The sequence below is a fragment of the Acomys minous genome (genome assembly GCF_964271855.1).
Source record: "Acomys minous genome assembly, chromosome: 5".
Lineage (NCBI taxonomy): Eukaryota > Metazoa > Chordata > Mammalia > Rodentia > Muridae > Acomys > Acomys minous.
In genome coordinates, this window is record NC_140494.1 from 98,196,128 (window position 1) to 98,218,236 (window position 22,109).

Here is a 22,109-nt window from a genome sequence, read left to right on the forward strand (position 1 = left end):
CAGAGACATATGAAGAGATCAATGTTGTTTCCATATCTCCTATAGATAGACCAATCTAATGGGTCTAGGCAATGTAAACTGTACATGTTCTGGGAAGGATTCACTGCCAGAAAGAACCATTCTTCAGGAGGCTAACAAAGGTTTAGGGTTAAAATCAAGAGGTAAGCAAAGAACATGATCTCTTGATATGGAATCTACTGCTTCAGCTACTATGAACACAGCTGAGATGAGGGATTTGGAACATTATAGAAACTGGACCTAGCAGTGAGAGGACGCCACAAGAAGACCAACAGAGCCAAGTAACCAGGGCCCAGAGGAGCTTGTGGAGACTGAAGCACCAACCAAGGACCACGCATGGACTGGACCTAGGCCCCTACACAGATGTAACTCACTGGCAGCTCAGGCTTCATGTGGGCCCTCTAGTAAGGGGAGTGGGGGATGTCTCCGACATGGACTCTTTTGCCTGCTTTTTGATCACTTCTCCCTAGTGGGACTACTTTACCACAGAGGAAGAGGATGAGCTCAAACTTGATAAGCTGGGGTGGGTGGGTAGGGGGGCTCCCCATTTCTGAGGAATAGAGGAGGAGGGATTGGGGAAGAGAGAGGAGGGTGGGACTGGGAGGGAAGGAGGGCGGGGGCTACTGCTGGGTTGTAAAGTGAATAAAAAATTAATTTTTAAAAATCTTGTTTTAAAAAAAACCTTAGTCATGAAGCAGGGTTTATTACTGGTTGCTCTCTCTGTTTGTTTGTTTTGGTCAGGATCTTATTATATGGCCCAGGCAAGGCTCCAACTCATGAGTCCCTCTCTCTTCTTCCTCCACTTACTGTTCTCCTCCCTCTTCCTCATTCTTGGTACCAGACATCAAGCCAGACTCTAGTCAGCCAGTCACCTTCAACTCAGCACCTCACTTGGATAGCACAGCAGCTGAGCTGGGGAGAGTGAGGATGGGAGAGCTGGCCCCCACCACTTGTCTGCCATTCAGCTGCATGGGCGAAGGGAGAGATGCCCTCCCCCGTCCTCACGCCCTGCCACCTGCAGAATGTGGGAGAGCTGGTCTTAGGGCCAAGACAGTAGGAGCACTGGCCCTGATCCTCACTTTCTGTAGCACTCTGGAGAGTGGCCTTGCTTGGGCAGCACAACAAAACTAATCCTCGAGGCGGGGCACAGGTGATCCACCCTGAGCTGGCGCCAAAATTTGTCTCCTGTACAGTGACACGAGGAGGGAAAGACATCCTCTTTCCCCCACCTCTGCTGCCTTCATCCCCCTCATCCCTTGTCATCTATGGCAGACCGGAGAGTTAGCCTCAGGGTCATGAAGTGGGAGAGCAAGCTTTGTCTCTCACCAGCTGTGACACTTGGGAGAGCAGGGTAGAGCTGGCCTTGGTGGCAGAAGGGTGGGGGAGGAGGGAGATTAGGGCTGGTTTACCGCCTGCTGCAGCACTTGGCAGAGCAAGCCCTGATGGTTTGGATGGGGTGAGCAGTAGAGCTAGTTCTGCCGCTTGCTGGCTGGGGCACTCAATGGGCTATCTGGAACAGTGAGAGAGAGCTGAGTACATAGAGAGAGCGGTAGAGAACAGAGTAGAGGAGGGCTGGCCGGCTGACCAGGTCCGACACTTGCCAGGCCCGGATCCAGGGCTTTAAGTTGGCCCACCCCGGTGTCTACACCATCGATGAACTGCTAGGGCATGTGAAAGGGCCAATCCTACAGATCCAAACTGGGATCTCCACAGTACAGGGCAACCACAGGATATCCGACAGGAGTCCTGCTGAGGTTTCAGTAGTGACAGTGTAGAAGCCAGAGGCCTCGAACCAGACCAGTGACTCATTACAATAAACATTTGCAAGCAAAGAAATATGGGCAAAAAGGGTACATTGTGGGACACACTGTGACATACTACAGCTCCCACAACAAGATTTTTTTCTTTTGGGAGGGAGGTTGCAAGGGCAGAGGGCAGGTATGAGGGGTTAGGGAGATGAGTGGCATTGAGGACTGGGGTGTATGACATGAAATTCACAAAGGACCAATAAAAAGTTTAAAAAGTGTATATATTATATATTTTTAGATACAATACAATTACACATTTAATAGGCTATGCTATAGTATAAAGATAACTTTTATATGCAGGGGAATACAAGTCATGTGACTATCTTTTGTGATATTTACTTTATTGTAGTGGTTGGGAACCAAACCCATAGTATCTCCAAAGCATGCTTGAATATAACTCTAAAATATGCAACCATATTTTGGCCATATTAGAAAGCAGACTAATGTTGCCTGGGTTAGATAGAGGGCACAGAAGACTGCTAAGTTCTGGGGATGACAGGTGTCCTAGTTAGGCTGTCCATTGCTGTGACTTTGACCAACAAGTAATCTGGAGAGGAATGGGCTTATCAGGATTACTCTTCCACAGCACAGTCCACCACTGAAGGAAGTCAGGGCAGGGACTCAAGTAGGGCTGGAGCCCAGAGGAGCTGATGCAAAGGCCACAGAAGTTGCTGCCTACTGGCTTGCTCAGCCTGCTTTCTTATAGAACCCAGGACTACTAGCTCACAGATGGCATCACGCACGTGGGCTGGGCTCCCCCATTAATCACTAATTTTAAAAATGCCTTACAGCCAGATCACAGGAAGGCATTTTCTCAATTGTAATTCCCTCCTTTCAGGTGACTCTAGCTTGTGTCAAGTTGATATAAAACCAGCCAGCACGACAGGTTATGTTTACTGTCACGACACTGATGGTGCTTTCATGTATTATACATGTCAAAACTGATCAACTTTTGGTGCTGGGAGATTTCTCAGTCAGTGAAGTGTTTACCATAACAGCATGAGGGTCTGAGCTTGGATTCTCAGCACTCAAGAAAAGCCAGGTGCAGCGGCCTGTGTCTGTAATCCCAGTATTGGCAAAGCAGACAGAACAGATCTCCTTGAAGGTCTCTGGCCAGCCAGTCTAGCTGAAATGCTAAGCCCCAAGTTCAGCAAAAGACCCTTTCTCAAAAAATAAGGTTAAAACTGATTAAGAGTGTACACCTCCCAGCACTCAGGAGGCAGAGGCAGGCGGGTCTCTGTGAGTTCAAGGCCAGCCAAGTCTCCAAAGCAAGTCTAAGACAGCCAGGACTACAAAAGAAACCCTGTTTCAAAAAACCAAAAACAACCACAGAGTGTATACTCTAGGCTATAAATGCCTGTGCATGTATGTGTGTACACATACACACACACATACACAAAAAAATTTAACAAATTTTATACTGTCTATACAGTTTACTGCATATCAACAAATTGTATCTACTTAAATCTCTAATTATAACTAGAGAGGAAATTAGCAATGAGTGCAATAAGAGAAATGATGAAAAAATTTAAAGAGCTTTGGTTAGGAAACATGACTTGCTAGGGGCATAGCAGAGTTGTAGAAGGCACGCTTAGCACCTGCAAAGCCCTCAGTTGAATCCCACAGACCAAAATGAAAAAATGTCTGAGTCAAGGCTAAAACGCATAAATAGATGTTGTCCAGGCCAACTGTTAAAATTACTTTACAACAAGTGAAATTATCTTCTGAAAAGTAGTATGAAGCAAATTCATACTTGAACTTTTCCAAAGATGTATTTAGTCTATTTTATGTGTCTGAGTGTTCTGCCTTCATGGGTGTCAGATAGCCTGGAACTGGAGTGTTGGGAGCCCCAGGGGGAATCCATTTTGTTAGATGAAATTGAAGTTTTAGACATCATTCTACAAAAACTGAAAGATAGGAACCAGAAAAATAGGCATGGCTGTTGTCAGGGTGGAGCCAATTCATCTGTATTCTGGTAGCCAACCACTAGCCACTCCCAGAGGAGAGAGACAAGGCCACTTTAAATAAGGATGTTTTCATGACTGCCTTCCCGCATTTGCTAGTATTTTCTGAGCTACCCCTATAAATCTAAGCTGAGTATTTCTCAAAGCGCATAAAACAGTTTTTATAGTATGACTGAAACTGCAGCACAACACAAAGGTGTAATAGGGCAGAGGTGAGAAGTCTCATTATTGCAACCTGGGCACAGGGAATCTCTTTATACCAGGCGAGATCAAGACTTAAAGGCGTGTGAGGCAGGAGATGTAGAAGCCCCAACACAGGCACACATAGCTAGAGAATGAAAGGAAGAGACTGAAAATGCAAAACTTAAAAGGTAAGCCTAAGAACACCAACAGAGTCAACTAGCCTAGTCCCATGGGGCTCACAGAGACTGAAGCACCAACCAAGGAGCATGCGTGGACTGGACCTGGGTCTCCTACACATGTAGCAGATGGCCAGCTTGGTCTTCATGTGGGTCCCCTAGCAATCGGAGTGGGGGCTGTCTCTGACACAGACTTGGGTGCCTGCTTTTAGATCATTTTCCCCTAGCTAGGCTGCCTTTTCAGGCCTCAGTGCAAGAGGATATGCTTAGTCCTCATGTGACTTGATGTGCTGGCACGGGGTGGTGGTGGTGGGGCTGCCCTTTTCTGAAAAGAAGGAGGGGGGTAAAGGGGAAGAGGATGGGAGGGTAGGAGAAGAGGGTGGGGGCTTCGATACGGATGCAAAGGGAATAAACAAATAACTTCTTAAAAGGTAAGCTAAGATCCTTTGGGCTAGGATCCAGAAATGAAAAGAATGTTTTGTTTTGTTTGTTTGCTTTTTTGGTTTGATTTGGGTTTTTTGAGACAGGGTTTCTCTATGTAGCCCTGGCTGTCCTGGAATTTGCTCTGTAGAGCAGGTTGGCCTCCAACTCACAGAGATCTGCCTGCCTCTGCCTGCCTCTGCCTGCAGTGCTGGGATTAAAGGCCTGTGTTTTCATTTTTAAAAACATTTTTTAAAAATTTTATGTGTATGGGTCTTTTGTCTATGTTTGTCTGTGCACCACATACATGAGATGCCCACCAAGGCCAAAGGATGGCATTAGATCCCATGGAACTGGATGGTCGTTAGCTACCACTTTGGTGCTGGGAATCAAACCTGGATCCTCTAGAAGAGCAGCTAGTGCTCTTAAGTGCTAAGCCATCTCCCCAACCCTGCTCACTACTTCATTTTACTGTGAACAATGCTATGGTGACCTGGGCGTTTGAGGTGCTTACAACTGCTGTATGTGCAATGCCATGGTGGCCACCAAGCATCCCTCCCAATTCTGCTCTGTGATGGTTCATCTTGATCAACTTGACTATATTGAGAACACTTAGAGGACCAGTAAAACACTCTTTTAGTGTGCCTACAAGCGGGTTTCCAGAGACCATTGACTAAATAACCTTTCGTAAGACAGCCAGTTAAGAAGTATACTTTGAGCGGGGCATGGTGGTGCACACCTTAAATTCCAGCACTCAGAGAAGCAGAGACAGTCAGATCTCTATGAGTTCGAGGCTAGCGAGGTCTACAAAGTGAGTCCAGGACAGCCACGGCTATATAGAGAAACCCTTTCCCAAAGAACCAAAAGAAAGAAAAAAAGAAAAGAAAGAAACATATTTTGAGGACATTCATAATACATTTGTTAAGTTCAGTAATGAAACAGAGTGAAAAAGTTCAAAAATGAAATATAAACACATACAACAGAAAAGATCAGCATCAAACTGAAGACATGTTAGTGCAGGCACTACAAGCAGCAGCATAAGCAGTTTCATATGACTTCCTTCTTCCTAGGATGATTCTCTTTATCTGGGCTGACATCTTGGGTACAGCTGACAAGACAAAATTGATGGCATTAACTCCCTTCCTCCATTTGATGTTCTCCTCAGTCAGTTACCTCAACTTTCAACCTCCAGTTCTACACTTCCTCCCTCACTCTGAAACAGCTGGCAGATGTAGCATTCTAATAAAACAATTCTTTACGGTTACTTAATCCACTTAGTACATGCATTCTGTGCATAGGCAACACTGTCTGAAAGCGACAAAATTTTTCTAAGTATTACAATAATTTGTGACTCTCCAAAAAGCCACACTATATAAGCAAAAATGCATTCTGTGTACTAACATTTACGGTATGTTAGAAAATGTCTAAAAAGGCTCCTTGGGAACAATGAAAAAAGGCTGAGGGAGCACTTTCCTGCCTTACTGACTCGCCCTCTCCTTACTAACTACTCCTTTTTTGAAACTTTTCTTGCTTAGCCTTTGGATGAATTGTGTTGCTAGGTTTCCTCACACGCCTCTCTGGACTCATCCATCTCTCTGTCTGCTTTGCAAGCCCATCTCCTTAAAACTCTAGTAGGTATTTTCCTTTCTTGTGATATTCTCTCATCCCAAGTGACTTAACCTAAGGCTTCTGCTTCAGCTACCACCCACAACCACCTATAACTCATAAGCTACAGCATGTTATAGATTATGTTACTGGGATTCTAATCTTTATCTATTATTCTGACATCTCCACTGAACATCTCACAGGTGTTTTCTTAGGAAAAGAATCCATAGCTTTGGCCAGAATTCTCAGGGTAAGAATAACCACCAGAGAGTACTTTCAGACAGGAGGATAAAATCCAAAATAACAGTGCTACAAAGGTTGATAAATAAACAACTGCTCTATAAACAGTTTCTATTCTCTAATGTCTTCAAAGCTTCTTACACAAACATACCCTTTATTGATACACAATAGAAACTAGAGGAAGTCAAAACAATGGTGTGACTACTATTATAACATTTCTCTGGTAATAATGAAAGTATTCTGAAACCAGTATCAATTTTTCAATGAAAGAGAGGTAATAATCTAAAAGACTGCAAAGTTGGTCTATAAATTGAATACACTGAGTATTTGTACAACTAAACAAGTAGAGACTAATATTTACACCTTTTGGCAGGGTGTGGTGGATCACGCCTTTAATCCCAGAACTTGGGAGGCAAAAGCAGGTGGTCCTCTAAATTCAAGGCTAGCCTGGTCCACAGAGTAAGTACAAGGACGGCCAGGGTTACACAGAGAAACCTTGTCTTAAAAAAAAAATTACACTTCAGAAGAATACTCTAAAAAAAAAAAATACTGATAATCATTATGAAACTGTACATAAACTAACATAAAAATTTAACCTAATTTAGAAAACAACCCAAAAACTTTAGTTTTTTGAGACATAGTTTCATTAGGTAACTCTGACTGGCTTGAAACTCAATATATAAACCAGGCTAGCCTTGAACTTATAGAGATCCACTGGCCTCTGCCACCTTGCCATACAAAAATTCTAATAATTCATTCCTCTTCCATATACTAAAGCCATACATACCACCAATCTTTTACAAAGTGAAACAAAAGTAAAGACAATAGAACTAAAAATAGGGGTTATCTTTTGTCTCCCTGGACCTTATTCCTGTGCAATTACAACAATTTACCAACACCAATAATATGAGAAGCCGGCTTACTCTTAGGTGAAAAAGGAGCTCTGCTAGAAAAATAGCTTCTCATGGAGGGGTAAGTTTACCTATTTTTTTTTGTTTTTGTTTTTGTTTCTAAGGTTAAAAATTCCTTCGTTTTTTATTCCTGGTACCATTACCACAATTTACAGGGCAATATACCCAATGTAATGAAAAGACAAAGACAAAGACAAAGCTACCACAGATAAAAGACCTCAGGAGCATACATCTAATTGATACTATGCTACATCAATGGCTGCACTTTTAGCAAACTGTGCCTATGACGTCCTGAACAAGGTGGTTTCCTGTTGAAGCTGCAGTGACTTTTCTGACTAAGATTATCGTTCCTTCTGTGGCAGAATGTTACAGCTCCTTTAATGCATTTGAGACGACTGTCTCAAAGCAACCTGCAGCTTTCCTGACAACTCCTCGCTCCCTCTCCTGCTAAGAACTGTTGCTTTTTACTGCTGCTTTTTAAAAACCTTCTGCTACCATATCCACCACTTCACCACCAGATCCATAGCCACCACCATAGGGACTGCCTGCACTTCTTCCATCAAAACTGGCCCCCTTCATGGGTTCATAATTTGATTGCTGTTGTCCACTATAATTTCCAAAGTCATTATAGTTCCCACTACCACCATAGCTACCTTCACCAAAACTTCCTCCTTCATTGTAACCATCATATCCTCCTCCTCCATCAAATGCCCCACCTTGGTTTCCATATCCTGGTCCACTATCACCATGGTTGCCACTGTCACCTCCAAATCCATTATACCCACCATCACCACCTCCATAACTACCTCTGCTACCACAACCTCTACCACCATAGCCTCCTCTTCCACCAAAGTTTCCACCACAACCAAAGTTACCTCCACCACCTCCAGTTTCCACCATGACCAATAAAGTTGCCAGATCCACCTCCATGACCTCTTGGTGATCCAGCAGACTGCATCTTTTTGTTTAGAAAGAGCCCTTTTCACTTCACAATTATGCCCATTAATAGTGTGGTATTTCTGAAAACAATTTTATCAACTGCGTCATGATCATCAAAAGTTACAAAAGCAAATCCCCTCCACTTGGCCTGTCTTCCATAATGTCTATGGATTCAATCTTGCTATACTTTTCAAAGTAGTCTCTCAGATTGTATTTTCTGTATCTTCTTTAATACCACCAACAAAAAATTTCTTCACCCTTAAATGGACACCAGGACACTAGGAATTCTCTCTAGAAGCAGCTTTCTTTGGTTCCACCACACATCCATCAACCTTGTGTGGCCGAGCACACATTGCAGCATCCACCTCTTCAACACAAGTGTAGGTCACAAAACCAAAGCCCCTGGAACATTTTGTTTGGGAATCTTTCATTACCATACCGTCTGTAAGTCTGTCCCAGTTCTCAAAATGTTTTCTTGAGCTATCATCCATGGTTTCAAAGCTCTGACTACCAATAAACAGCTTCCTTGCCTGTTCAGGCTCCTCTAGATCACAGCTCTCCATTCTGAGACCAGACTTGCCTCTTTCAACTGGCACCAAATCTGGGATGAAACCCCAGTTCTGCCACTTATATGTATAATCTTGCACTAGGTAAATCACTTAACCTTTCTACAGCTCATTTTCTCATCTTTAAAATGAAAAGATTATTTTAGCTACTTTATCTATTTATCTACCTTACCAAGTCATTAAGATGAGAAAATGAGTTAATATATGTAGCCATTTGGTGTCATACGTAACATTCAATGACTAGTCTTTACTGCTACTGTGAAGGATAGCTGAGTCTACTGAACAGTGTATTTGTGTGATGTAACTGACTCACAACATGGGTTTAATATATATTTTAAATTATTTCACTCTCTCCTTGTCTTATTTCAATAACCTCCTACAAGTTAGTCTTATCTATTCCCACAATGGCTCTGACTGGGCTCCTAACTGTTCTCAGTATAAAGTCCAACTTCCGCCTGACACACTAAGCTCTTTATGATCTTGTCCTTATGGTTTAAGGCTCACCTCTTGCCATTTATTTAGCTCTGACCACATCAGAAATGTCATATTATCTCACAAATCACTGCTTTCGCAATGCTGGTCCTTTAACCTACAACTGCTGCTCCTCCTTCCCCATTCAAATTCCATCGTTATCTCCTCATACATTCCTAGTAAATGAAAACATAAGTGTGAGAAGTCATCCCTTTCTGGCATCCAGGCCCTCAATTTTGGTTTAAAAACAGTTTCTGTGCTTTCACATATTCTTTATTTTTCATAATAATAGCAGCCACTAATACCTATTGAAAACGCACTCTATTCCAGAATGTCAAGTTCATTTAGAGGAGACACCACCCTATTTGAACTAGCACAGCACCTTTACAAGATACATACTATTGCCCTCGTTCTATAAGGAGGTGGGAAGCAGGCTGGGAGTGGATAACGTATAACTCTCAATACAAAGCATGATAGCGATCCACCTATTTACCTGCCCCCATTCCTCGGTGGTACTGCAGTTCCATTTCTCGTGCCCCCAAATCTAAGCCATCCACCAGTAAACAGTAGCACAATAAGCAGCTCCTAAATTAATGGAACCGTATCATTCAATTCTCGTAAGTGGGCAGAGAAGCAGCTCTCAACTCGTGTTTAAGAAGTACATCTGTGATTATTTTAGAAAGTGGATTTTGACTTCAAGTCACAACACACAACCTCCATCAAAGGAAAAATAAATATTTAGTTTCTTCAACAAGGGAAAACAACAACAACAATAACAAAAATTAAACATCTGTGAACAACACAACTTTAAGTCTTCTGATGCCACGTGTAAATCAATCAGTGCCTTCCATATTATTTTCTGAGGCCCTCTTCTGGCCTGCAGGTGGACATGCAGACAGAACAATGTACACATAATAATAAATAAATACATCTTAAAAAGAAGTTTGTAAAGTAAAAAGATACCTGACACAATATAAAAGGAAAAGAATGAAGGTGTAGGGATGAAGCTCCAGACTTACTAAGCATCTAAAATAATCAAGACTCTATGGTATTTGCAAAGAAATGAAGAAATAGAGCAATAGGACAGAACAGAGATGTCAGAAGTAGATATGTGTAAATGCAATTACCTGACTGTTTGCAAAGGAGCAAAGGGAACATAAGGTCCATAAGGTCTGGGAAAACAGACCTCATATTTCTTATCAACAGTTAACTTAAAATGTGCAGCCAGGCGTGGTGGCAGATGTCTATAATCCCAGAGCTTCGGGGGCTGACACAGAAAGATCATGAGTTCAAGACCAATCTGGACTAAACAGCAAGAGTCTATTAAAAAACAAACCCACAAAGCAAGCAAGCAAACAAAAACCCCACTTCTATACTACACACGATGGAATCAAGAACTATAATCTCGGTACTGAGAGAAGCAGGAAGGAGGAACAGCAGTTCAGGATTATTCTTAGACTGACTGAGTTCCAGGTCAGCCTGGGCCTTGTCTTAAAAAGAAATGACAAAAACCCCTCAAGGTGAATGACAGAGCCAGACATAAAATAAAACTATACAGTTCCCAGATGATAACAGAATTGACAAAGCTAGTAATTTGAATATGGTAGAATTAATCCATGAAAAAGGAATGATAGACTAGACTTCACTAAAATCTCCTGCTCTGAAAAAGTCATTGTCAAAAGAATGAAAAGACATGACAGGGACTGAAGAAAATATTCTAAAATACCCCAAATATACATAAAAACCACTTTAAGTCAAAATAAGAAAAAAATATCATTGAAAATGGAGAAATAGCTGGGCAGTGGTGGTGCACGCCTTTAATCCCAGCACTTGGGAGGCAGAGGCAGGTGGATCGCTGTGAGTTCGAGGCTAGGCTGGTGTACAGAGTGAGTTCCAGGACACCTAGGGCTGTTACATAGAGAAGCCCTGTCTCAAAAAAACAAAACAAAGAAAAAGAAAGAAAGAAATAAGAAAAAGAAAAAGAAAATGGAGAAATAGAGGTGGGGCTTTCTCTCCTGACTAATGTTCATGGTGCTGAGAAGGGACTAGGCACACTCCAAGAGAAGGAAAGTAATTATCACTATCACCCAGCTACAAACTTTAACAAAGACCTACCTGTAAAATATACTGGTGCAATAGTGGCACAAATGTTATGAAAGTAACAATCTACTTTTTAATTGGTTTTAAGGCACACTCCAAAGATGGAACCCACACTGGCTAAAGTGGCCAAGAACCTGGGACTCAATCAGCCATGAGCTTAGAGGAAAGCCTACTACTATTATTCTGTTAAAGGAACGTAGTGATAAAATGACTCCTAATGACATATTGTTATACCCATAGAGCAGACATCACTCAATCCTTATCAGAGAAGATTCTTCCTGCAGTAGATCAAAATTAACATGGAGATCCACAGCTGTACAAAGGGAAACAATGTGCAGAAAGTGAGAAACATTGGAACAGCCCTAAATAGAATGTCTTTGCTAAACCCCTCCCCTCAAGGCTCAGGGGTCTATGTGAAGAGGAAGCAGAAAGATTGTAAGGACCAGAGGTAGGAGATGGCTCTAAGGAAAAAACGTCTTTCCAAACACAAGGCTAGGCACACTAATGAACTCACAGAGACTATAGGAAACCAGCCTGAAAAGCTTACACACTCTCTGGAGGAGAAATCACAGACCCAGCGGAGCGAGGGCCTTGAGTGGGAGGAAATGACAGGTTTTCAGGGCAATGGAAATAACCCATATGATATATGTGTGACACATTTCATTACTATATACTTGAACATACAACACCAATAATGAATTCTATAGCCTGCCATAAATTCTGCATAATACTGTGCTGATGTAGGCTTATCAACTGTAACAAACTGTACTAGTGAGAAAGCTGTGTATATCTAGAGGCAGAAAATGTTTGGGAACTCTATTCTCAATTTTAATATAAACTTAAAACTGTTCTAAGAAAGTCAAACAAGCAAGACATAGTAGTGTACCTGTAATCCTAGCACTTGGGAGGCAGAGGCAGGAAGAGGACTACAAGTCTGAAGTCAGCTTGGTCTACATAGTGAGTTCATACAAAGTGAGATTCTGTCTCAAAAAAAAAAATTATATATATAAAGTGTGTACTTACCTACATCTTTAGTACTTTATCTAGATCAAAAGTGATTATTTCCAGGCTCAAAAGGCAAAACCACAAAACTACTACGTGATTATTGCTCATCATCCTCCTTCTCCTCCTCTTGTTTTCTTTTCCCCTTTTGGGGTAGTGAGTGGTGCAGTGGCTGGGGACTGAACCCAGGTGCTATGAACACTAAGCATGTGTTTTACCATTGAGCTACACCTTGAGCCCAAACCTGATGATTTCTAGCCCTTAGTCTTAGCAAGCATTACATTAGCTTAACTGATCATTTAAAACTCAGAATAAAAATCAAAGAACTTACTTTTCCATTCTCTTCTTTTGTTCCCTTTGTCTGTTTTGTTCTTTTACTTGTTCTCTCTCAATGTCCATGAAAAGCCTCCTATGTCTCAGATATTGCTTTTGACGCTAAAGGAAAGAACTTAAAATTATCCAGCCCATTCACAGACAACTTTGCAAAGCAGGACAATATTCTTATTCTAGAGAGAAGAAAACTGTCAGATAATGAGGTTATATGTGATAAAATCATTAACGTACAGACTATAGACAACAGTATATACAATAAGAATAGACATAGCTATTTTGTTAACAGACAAACCAGCGAAAGTGAAAATTTAGTTTACCCTTAGTAAAAACTGAAACAGTTAATACGATCTGAAGAAAAAACTGTATCTGTTTGCCCTTAGTATAGTCCACTTGTCAACAGTACCTCGGAAATTGTTATATTTGACACAATAAGGTACATACTATATTTACTGTGTGCTCTCAAGCAGTATCATAAAAGCAGGGCTGCACAGAGAGAAAGGCAGTCATTTCATAATAGAACAATAGCCCATTTAACTTGTAAAGACTAAACTCACACCACAAAAGCACACTCCAAGCCTAGCCACACATGATGGGGAGAAGTGCAGAGGGATGAAGCATAGCAGGGTATCGTGCTCATAAACAGAATGAGCGTAATAAAAGCGAGGGCTACTATACTGTGCATGATCTGTTTATCCCTCGGGATTAACTTGCTCTCTTTCAAGGACATAGGCTACTCAGAGGGATGACATATCTACACATACACTCTGGTAAAAGGAATCTTAATCTGAAGAATGACTCTTATTATTGAAGATGCATCAGAAAAATGTTTCTCCTTTGACACTGGCACATGGCCAGGATTTACAACTGTTAATTTAAACTACCTTTTCATTGAATGGGGAAAGGAAGCCGTATATTTAAAGTATTCCTTTACGTAAGTTATAGAGGCAAATGTGTACAGCTGGAGAAATTCACTTCGATCAAATCTTTAATTTCACACAAATGCACCTTAAATCTCAGGAGCAGGTAAGAGAAATTAAGCATATTATGACTTAACATCTTTGGAGTTTCTGGTCTTTTTTGTTGTTGTTTTGGTTTTTAGAGACAGGATTTCTCTGTGTAGCCTTGGCGGTCCTGGACTCACTTTGTAGACCAGGCTGGCCTCGAACTCACAGGGATCAACCTGCCTCTGCCTCCTTGAGTGCTGGGATTAAATGTGTGCACCACCCCGCCCAGCTTGGTTTTTCTTTTCTATTTAAAAAAATATTTAGTTTTATATATATGAATGTTTTTGCCTGCCTGGTATGTCTATGCATCATGTATGTACAGTGCTCAGAGGGTGTTGGATCCTGTAGAACTGCAGTTACAGATAATTGTGAGCCACCATGTGAGAATTGAACCCAGATCCTTTGGAAGAGCAACCAGTGGTCTTAACTACTGAGCCATTGTCTCCAGTGCTTTTTTTTTTTTAATATTTATTCATTTTTATTTTATCTAACATGTATTTTCTCTGTAAGGCACATAACAGACTCCACCTTCTCTCCCCTTGTACTAGGAATTAAATCCACACTACACCCTTCCTGTGCTTAGGAGTGAGAGTGTAGCAGCAGAATACTGTGTGTCGGGGGGGGGGGGGGGGGGGGGGGCGGGTCTTAACTACAAAAATCACCAACTTTTTAAGAAGCACAAAAAAACACCAAATATGGCACCAAGTAGACTGCAAAAGGATGCTTGTTTGTGATATGAGAGTCAAACAAAGGGAGTCCCACGCATTTTGGGTTACTCAGATCTTTCATAGCTCTGGTGCACGTTGGCAAAGTATTTCCCATGCACGTGTGGCTGTGTACTAAGGGTACATACAGTGCCTGCAGAGGCCAGAAGGCAGCATCAGATCACCTGAGGGCTATAGACGGCTGAGGCCCCAGGCAGGGCTGGAAACTGAACTCACGTTCTCTCAAACATGGGCAGCACCCACTGAGCCATCTCTCCAGCCCCAGAACCTCTGTTGTTTTAACGAGTTAGACTAGTGAACTGCTTCCACTCACACACAGAATTCAGAAGCAATACCACTGCATACCTCTTTTTTGTCTTCTTCCTGATCCACTCCAGAATGAAATGCCAGTACTGTGTGGTGTTCAGTGCTCACTCCCCATGGAGACGCTTCATTGACCTGCTACAAAGTCCAATTACAAAATGAGACAAAACTGTTAAGAACTCTGTGAACTCTCTTGATGTGTCTGTCTGGGATGGCATGGAAGAAACTGGGGCTGAGTCCCTACTATATCATCTGAACAAGTCAGGTTGGGTGGTGCATCGATCTGATCATTTTGTTAGTTGGGCAATAATTTCTAACTTAAAAAAAAATAGTTTTAAATTCTTTATTTTACGTTATTGCTCTTTAGTATTAGAGAGGAGACTAAGGAACCAGACTGCTCCTAGCAACAGGACTTTTTGGAGGTGATGAAAATATTCTCTTAGTGACTGTGATGAATACTCACAAATGTTGAATTGTACATTTAGCCAATCTTTATTATTTGTACTCATCATCATATTTACAAACTTCTCTAACTCATCCAAATCTATATGTAACCTCAACATTAAAGAGCTTATGTAAGCCGGGTGTGGTGGCGCACGCCTTTAATCCCAGCACTCAGGAGGCAGAGGCAGGCGGATGGCTGTGAGTTCGAGGCCAGCCTGGTCTACAAAGTGAGTCCAGGACAGCCAAGGCTACACAGAGAAACCCTGTCTCAAAAAAACAAACAAAAAAAAACAAACAAAAACAAAAAAACAGAAAAAAAAAAGAGCTTATGTAGTCCTTTGCACACAAGCAGAGACATGAAGATTTGAGTGACAAAAATGCATGCTGCCAGCTGGGACTCTGTTTCAGCTCTCATATGAACAAGCTTCCTTTCTGCAGTCTACTTGGTGACAAACTTGACGTGTTTTTGTGCTTTTGTTGGTAATTTCTCTGGTTAAGATGACTCTCCTCCGCCCAGTATATTGCTAATATATTATCACTCCTAAGCAAAAAAGGTTGTAGTGTGGATTCAGTTCCTAGCACATGATCCATCTGTGCGCACAATGGGGTGGGGGTTGTTATGTGCCTTAGAGAAAACACATGGAAGATAAATTTTATTCAAGTTTGAGCTATGATGCTGCTGGCTGAGAACAATGTTAAGGGACCAATCACATACATTTTCTTTTTGGGGTGGTGGGGATAAAGCCTGGGGGCTTAAGTAAACATTCTACTACCGAGTTATATTCCCCAGCCAAAGCACATAAAATAGATCAGGACCTTAACACAGAAATAGTAAAGCAAAGATAATATATTTATTAACTACATGGTTATAAATAGGGGCTGGAGGATGGCTCAGCATTTAAGAGCTCTGGCTGCTCTTCCAGAGGTCCTAAGTTCAATTCCCAGCAACCACATGGTGGCTCATGACCATCTACGATGAGATCGGGTGCCCTCTTCTAGTATGCAGGTGTACATACAGGCAGAACACTGTATAATGAATAAATAAATAAATAAATCTTAAAAATAAAAATAAACAAATCACCCAAGAGTATAAATAAGCCCTGCTACAGATGGTCAAATGCTCTAGCTAAGGAAGCCAAGACCATTCAATGGGGGAAAAGACAATCTCTTCAACAAACAGAATTGGAAAAATGGCTATTCACATACAAAAAAATGGAAGCTCAAACCTTATTAGCTACACTATCTACAAAATGAATCAACATGAATCAGATCAAGAGAAGTAAACATGAGAAAGCAAACTATAGAATGCCTAGAAGAGGAGCTATTTAATACTAGTTTGGCAATTTCTTGAATATGATATGAAAAATATAGTTACCATTAGAAAAAATGAATTGGACTACATTAATAATTGTATACAAATGGACACTATCAGAGTTAAAAGGTAACATAGGAAATAGGAGAAATTATCAAATCTAGTATGCTTGGAATATGAAACGTGCGCCCTCCCTCCCTCACATGTTCCCATACTGGTCCCCAGCTACTGGTGCTATTTTGGTAGGCTTTAGAAAGTTTAGAAGGTAGGGCATGGCTGGAAGAAGTAGCCCATTGAGAGTGTGATTTTGAAGGTTATACTGGGTCTCTTCCTCTCTTTCTGTCCACCATGACTTGAACATCCCTTTCTTCACACATTGCTGCCACAGTGATAGTCTGCCTAAGTACCCAGGACCAGAAACTATGGAATGAACCTTTCAAAATGAACCAAAGTAAATGCTTTCTTCTTCAAGCTCTTGTCCCAAAGGCCAGGAAGAGTACAGACCACAAACTAGGTAAGTTAATTCAAAGGCCAGGAAGAGTACAGACCACAAACTAGGTTAAGTTAATTCACTCATACACTAGAAGTCTGCTAACTGAAATTAAATGGGCTAACTCACGGTTTAACAATAGAGCAAATCCATTGCTCACTGTGCCAGTTTTGCCTTGTTCCATTATAACCCACTTTCCAAATACTTACACTGATGTCAGCCTTGCCTAAAAAGAAAAGAAAGAAAAAACGTCCAAGAAAACCACTGGCAGGATGACTTCCTACTCCTCAGCATTAAGTTTACAGGAACCAGGAATGCCTGGTACTCCTGGTGACTTACAGACAGCATCTAAACCAAGTCAACACAGTCAGTTACTATAAGAATTAATTGTTGGGAGAGGGGTAGAGCCCCACAATAAAACACTGCCTTGCATGCATGGGTTTCCCAGCACAAACACACAAAAGAATTCATCATCAGACCAGTGCTCACCTGGCTATAGCTGAAGTTAGACTCCCAGAATCACTCTACTAACATCCCCAGCCTATCTGTGTATTTCTAGTGTTTAAATAATTCTACAAAAATTTATCCAGGCGGTATATTCACATAGCCCAACATTTTATTTCAAAAGTTTTATAGGGTTTTCATCATACATTACAAAAAACAGAATGACTTCTTCATAGTTCTTATTTAATTCTCCATGCTCATTTTTAAGAATTTTTTCCTTTTAAAAGTTGTCTATGGGGCTGGAGGGATGGCTCAGAGGTTAAGAGCACTATCTACTCTTCCAGAGGTCCTGAGTTCAATTCCCAGAAACCACATGGTGGCTCACAACCATCTACAATGTGATCTGATGCCCTCTTCTGGTGTACATTAAGATACATAAAATAAATAAATAATTTTTTAAAAGTCTATGGATAAATTATCTCCCAGGCACTTTGACAATGCCTACAGGTATTTCTGTTTATCATAATCTGGAGCAGGGGTGGGTTTGGAGCAGGGTCCTGTTACTGGCTTCCAGTGGGTAAATGTAAAAGAAGTCAGAGACACAATAAGTTAGAAACACCTCCAAGAGAGTGAAACTATACCTAAACTTTTGCATCTCTACCACACATAAAAATAAGTTTATTATTATCACAGCTTAATATAGGAAGTTTAAAAAGCTGACCAATTGATATACAATGTCATTATATAAAAATACAGGTGATATATAATCCAATAATAATTTGTGTATGCAAATTAAATGGTCTAGATTGATGAGCTTTAAATTGTTGGTAGTAGCTATGTCTGGAGAAAAGAAAAGGCTGAGGAAATAGAATATGGAACAGTAACTTTGATCTTTATGCTATCTATACCTCTGCATTTGATATTTTGCATTGAAAAATGTATTGAAATAAATTCTTGTAACTGATCAATTTGAGGGTGCTAAAAATTAAATAGGCATCTATAAATAACAGATTCTGTGTGACTATATTGTGAAAGATAAATTAAAATGAAATAGAAAAGTTAGAGCCAGGAAGTCAGTTTCCTAGATTGGACAAAGTGGTCGGTAGACACTGGAAGTCAATTAAAATACCCATTAAGAAATGGCAAAGGCCTAAGCTAAATGATGGTAACAAGACTAGAATAGAAAAGTTTAATATAAAACTGCCCCAATCCGCCTTATCGAGAGGATCTAAGAGGGCAAGAAGGCCGAGAAAGTCAAGGTGTTTGCTGCACAAGCCTGGAAACTTGAGTTTGGTTCCTGGAACTCACGGGAACTGTAGAAGGAAAGAAACAACCTACTGTTCTAGCTTGGTTCTCCATTGCTGTGATAAACAGTAGCCAAAAGCAACTCAGAGAAGGGCGGGCCCCAAGGTATATCAACCCACACTGCCACCTCAAGTTGCAGCAGGACTAAACACATCCTGTCTCACTGAGGGCAATTGGGAGAGGCAGCCCAGCTAGGGGAAGGGGATGGTCCATCCATCATTGAGGGAGGCTAAGGCAGGAACCTGAATCAGGAACTGAAACAGAGACCACGGAGGAATGTTGCTTACTTGGCCTGCCTCCTCTGGCTTGCTCATGAATAGCATCACTCACAATGGGCTGGGCCCTCCTACATCAATTAACAAAACAGAAAATTCCCCTCAGACACCCACAGGCCTATCTATCTGATGGAAGCAGTTCCTCAATTGAGCTTCCCTTTTCTTAGGTGGGTCAAGGTGACAAATGAAGCTGATGATGACAGTGACTCTGACCTCCACACACACTCCAAGGAATGTGACTCACATTTACATCAAGCCATAAACACACAATAGTAATTTTTAATTGAAAAATTGCCTAAAATGAAGGTGCAGAGGAGACTTAAAAATAACCCCTAGGGTTGTATCTTGAACAACTAAGTGGGAAAAGAAACTGCTCTGGAATGAGCTCTCAGGACGCCTTCAATCTAGGATACTCTAGAACATAAGAATTGAGATGGCCACTGGGTACTCCTAAACAGATTTCAAAGTCATCTGGGGCTGGAGAGATGGCTCAGTGGTTAAGAGCACTGTCTGTTTTTCCAGGGGTCCTGAGTTCAAATCCCAGCAACCACATGGTGGCCACAACCACCTATAAAGTGATTTGATGCCCTCTTCTGGTATGCAGTTGTACATGTATAAAAATAAATATTTTTTTAAGGAATTAAAAAAATATCTGGTAGATGAGCATATATCCAAAAGATGTTCCACCATACCACAAGGATACTTGCTGACCTATGTTCATAGTAGCTTTATTCATGATAGCTAGAAAATGGAAACCACCTAGATGTTCCTCACCTAAGATTGGATAAAGAAAATATGGTACATTTACACAATTGGAATACTACTCAGCTATTAAAAACAAGGGCATCTTGCAGGCAAATGGATCGAACTAGAAAATATCCTTAGTGTTAGCATATCGGCGGCCCACTTCTAGGTTGCTTAGCAACCTGATGTCATCACCTACCAATGAATAAAAGACAAGCCAAATGTCCTTGGGCTCTCTTACTTTGTCTGTCTCCCTTGGCTTCTTTCCTTCTGAACCCCTGGGTTGCTCCTTCCCACTTCCACAATAAATCTTATACCATACTTGTTGCATGGCATCTGTATTTTTTTTTTAATTTATTCTTGTTACATCTCAATGGTTATCCCATCCCTTGTATGCTCCCATTCTTCCCCCCTCCCATTTTCCCCTTATTCCCCTCCCCTATGACTGTTCCTGAGGGGGATTTCCTCCCCCTGTATATGCTCATAGGGTATCAAGTCTCTTCTTGGTAAGGCATCTGCATTCTTAAACATTACAACCTGTTGGTGCGGAAACTGGCGGGGCTCTTTGGCAGTATCTGTCTGGATAGGCTAGAATCCGTTCAACTTGCCAGGCCACCGGCAACAAGCCACTCTGACTGACTGATTGGTGAGTGTTACCTTTCCTTGTCAGCATAAGCAACAATGGCCGGCCATTTTCACTGACCTTAATATGCACACATTCCCTGGGTAAGACTTCCTTCTCCTATTGGCACAGTTTTCTTTCCCTTTATCTCGCATGCAGAAAATCCTGGTGCCAGGTGAAATTGTGCTGCTCAGGTGTCTGCCCTGGGCCATGGCAAACCATGTGATGATGCACTTGACCAGCTTGTGCCAACTCATTTCTAGTTCCCCTCTGGGACGCCACTGAGTTGAGCTTGCAACTGACTTGTTTCTGTCTTCACTCACTCATGGTTCATCACTGCCCGAGTGATGGGGGAACATAAAAAAAAAACTTTCCTATGCCTTTTTCTCACTCCAAAACTTGGTTTTACACTGCCCGTAAAACCAAAAAACCAAAACCGCTGCTCCCACCACTGGCTATAGACCAAGCCAGGAATTGACCACTCCCGAACAAGTGGCCCCACACCTCATCAGAGTAACAAGTTCACCTGGCCCTTCGCAGCAGCCACTGCCCCGCCCACCCGTGCTTCCACCACTTTTACAGGCATGCCTGGACCACTTGTCAAATTTAATTCTAAATTCTAGTTAGAGATTCTCCCACGTGGCTCTGTCTTCAACTTCTACACGTGGGCCCAGCTTTCCCCTCCCCACTCAGGCAGCTGGCCTGCAGGATTCCAAGCATGCACTCTTTCCTTCCCCCTTCTTCAATTTAATTACTACAAAAAACCTCGCCTCATTTAAAGCCAAAAAGTGGCATGCCGCATTTTCAAATTCTTACAGAAAAATGATTCTCAGATACCTAAACTATACCCTAACTTCCCAAATACCTAAGCTCGGCTCTTGTCTCTAAGACTCTGCTTTCCAACTCTTACAAAATAAAAAAATCTTTTCTGATTTCTTTTCTACTCTCAAAAAAACAAAAACAAAAACAAAAAAAAACAAAACAACCTTTGATCTCCTTTCAGACTAAGAAAGCAACAAGTCTCATTTCAAATTGGTATGCATTTTTATATAAATTAAAAGCTGTATTTTTAGAAATGTACACACACACACACACACACACACACACACACACACACACACACACACGTACGTCAACCCTGATTCAAATGTTTTTATTTCAAGGTAATAAAAGCCCAATCAGATAAACAAGATAATTTAACCTATATGTCTAACTGCGTATGTCTTTACTAGCTCCTAGATGCAAGAATGAATGAATGCTGTTTCTCCTCCCGCCCGCAGCCTGGTCAGGGCTTGCCTATAGGCTTCCTGGGCAATGGGTTTGATATAATAAATTCAAATGCAGTGTTAAAATTGTTTTATAATGTTCTATTGTATTGCTGACTCTGAAAATGGGTAATTCCAAAGATAGTTTTAAGTAGGGATATATTAATTCTAGAGATATGCCCCCTCCCACCGAGGTCCAGCCTGAGTCAACTCTGCCAGGGACCTGTTTCGAATGCAGCCAGGAGGGGACACTGGTTCCATAGCTGCCTCAACAAGCTACGCTGTGCCTGCTGGCAGACTGGCCTCTGGAAGTCAAAATGCTCCCACGCAGGCTTGTTCTCTGTGCCCAGCCATGGGAGGCCCGACCAGACACTTTCAGCCTTCGAGCTCCTTGGCCTGGCAGAGGACAGATGGCTCCTGGATTCGGCGCCCTCACTGAG

The 22,109-nt window shown here is 41.7% G+C and overlaps 1 protein-coding gene and 1 pseudogene across 5 annotated transcripts in view; both read right to left on the bottom strand.

Moving 5' to 3' along the window:
• CCDC15 (coiled-coil domain containing 15) overlaps positions 1–22,109 on the bottom strand; it is an 80,520-nt gene that overhangs the window by 22,254 nt on the left and 36,157 nt on the right. For all 4 annotated transcript variants that reach the window (XR_014779337.1, XM_084782033.1, XM_084782034.1 and 1 more), the window contains 2 exons: positions 14,811–14,906; positions 12,735–12,838 (listed from right to left, as the gene is read on the bottom strand). Coding sequence is in view for 3 of the 4 variants with exons in the window: in XM_084782033.1 (XP_084638159.1) it covers positions 12,735–12,838; positions 14,811–14,906 (200 nt within the window). In the remaining variant the exon portion in view is untranslated. The remainder of the gene's footprint in view (positions 1–12,734; positions 12,839–14,810; positions 14,907–22,109) is intronic.
• On the bottom strand, positions 7,151–9,061 carry LOC311597657 (heterogeneous nuclear ribonucleoprotein A1-like; annotated as a pseudogene). Its single transcript has one exon. The product of its transcript is annotated as a heterogeneous nuclear ribonucleoprotein A1-like (transcript).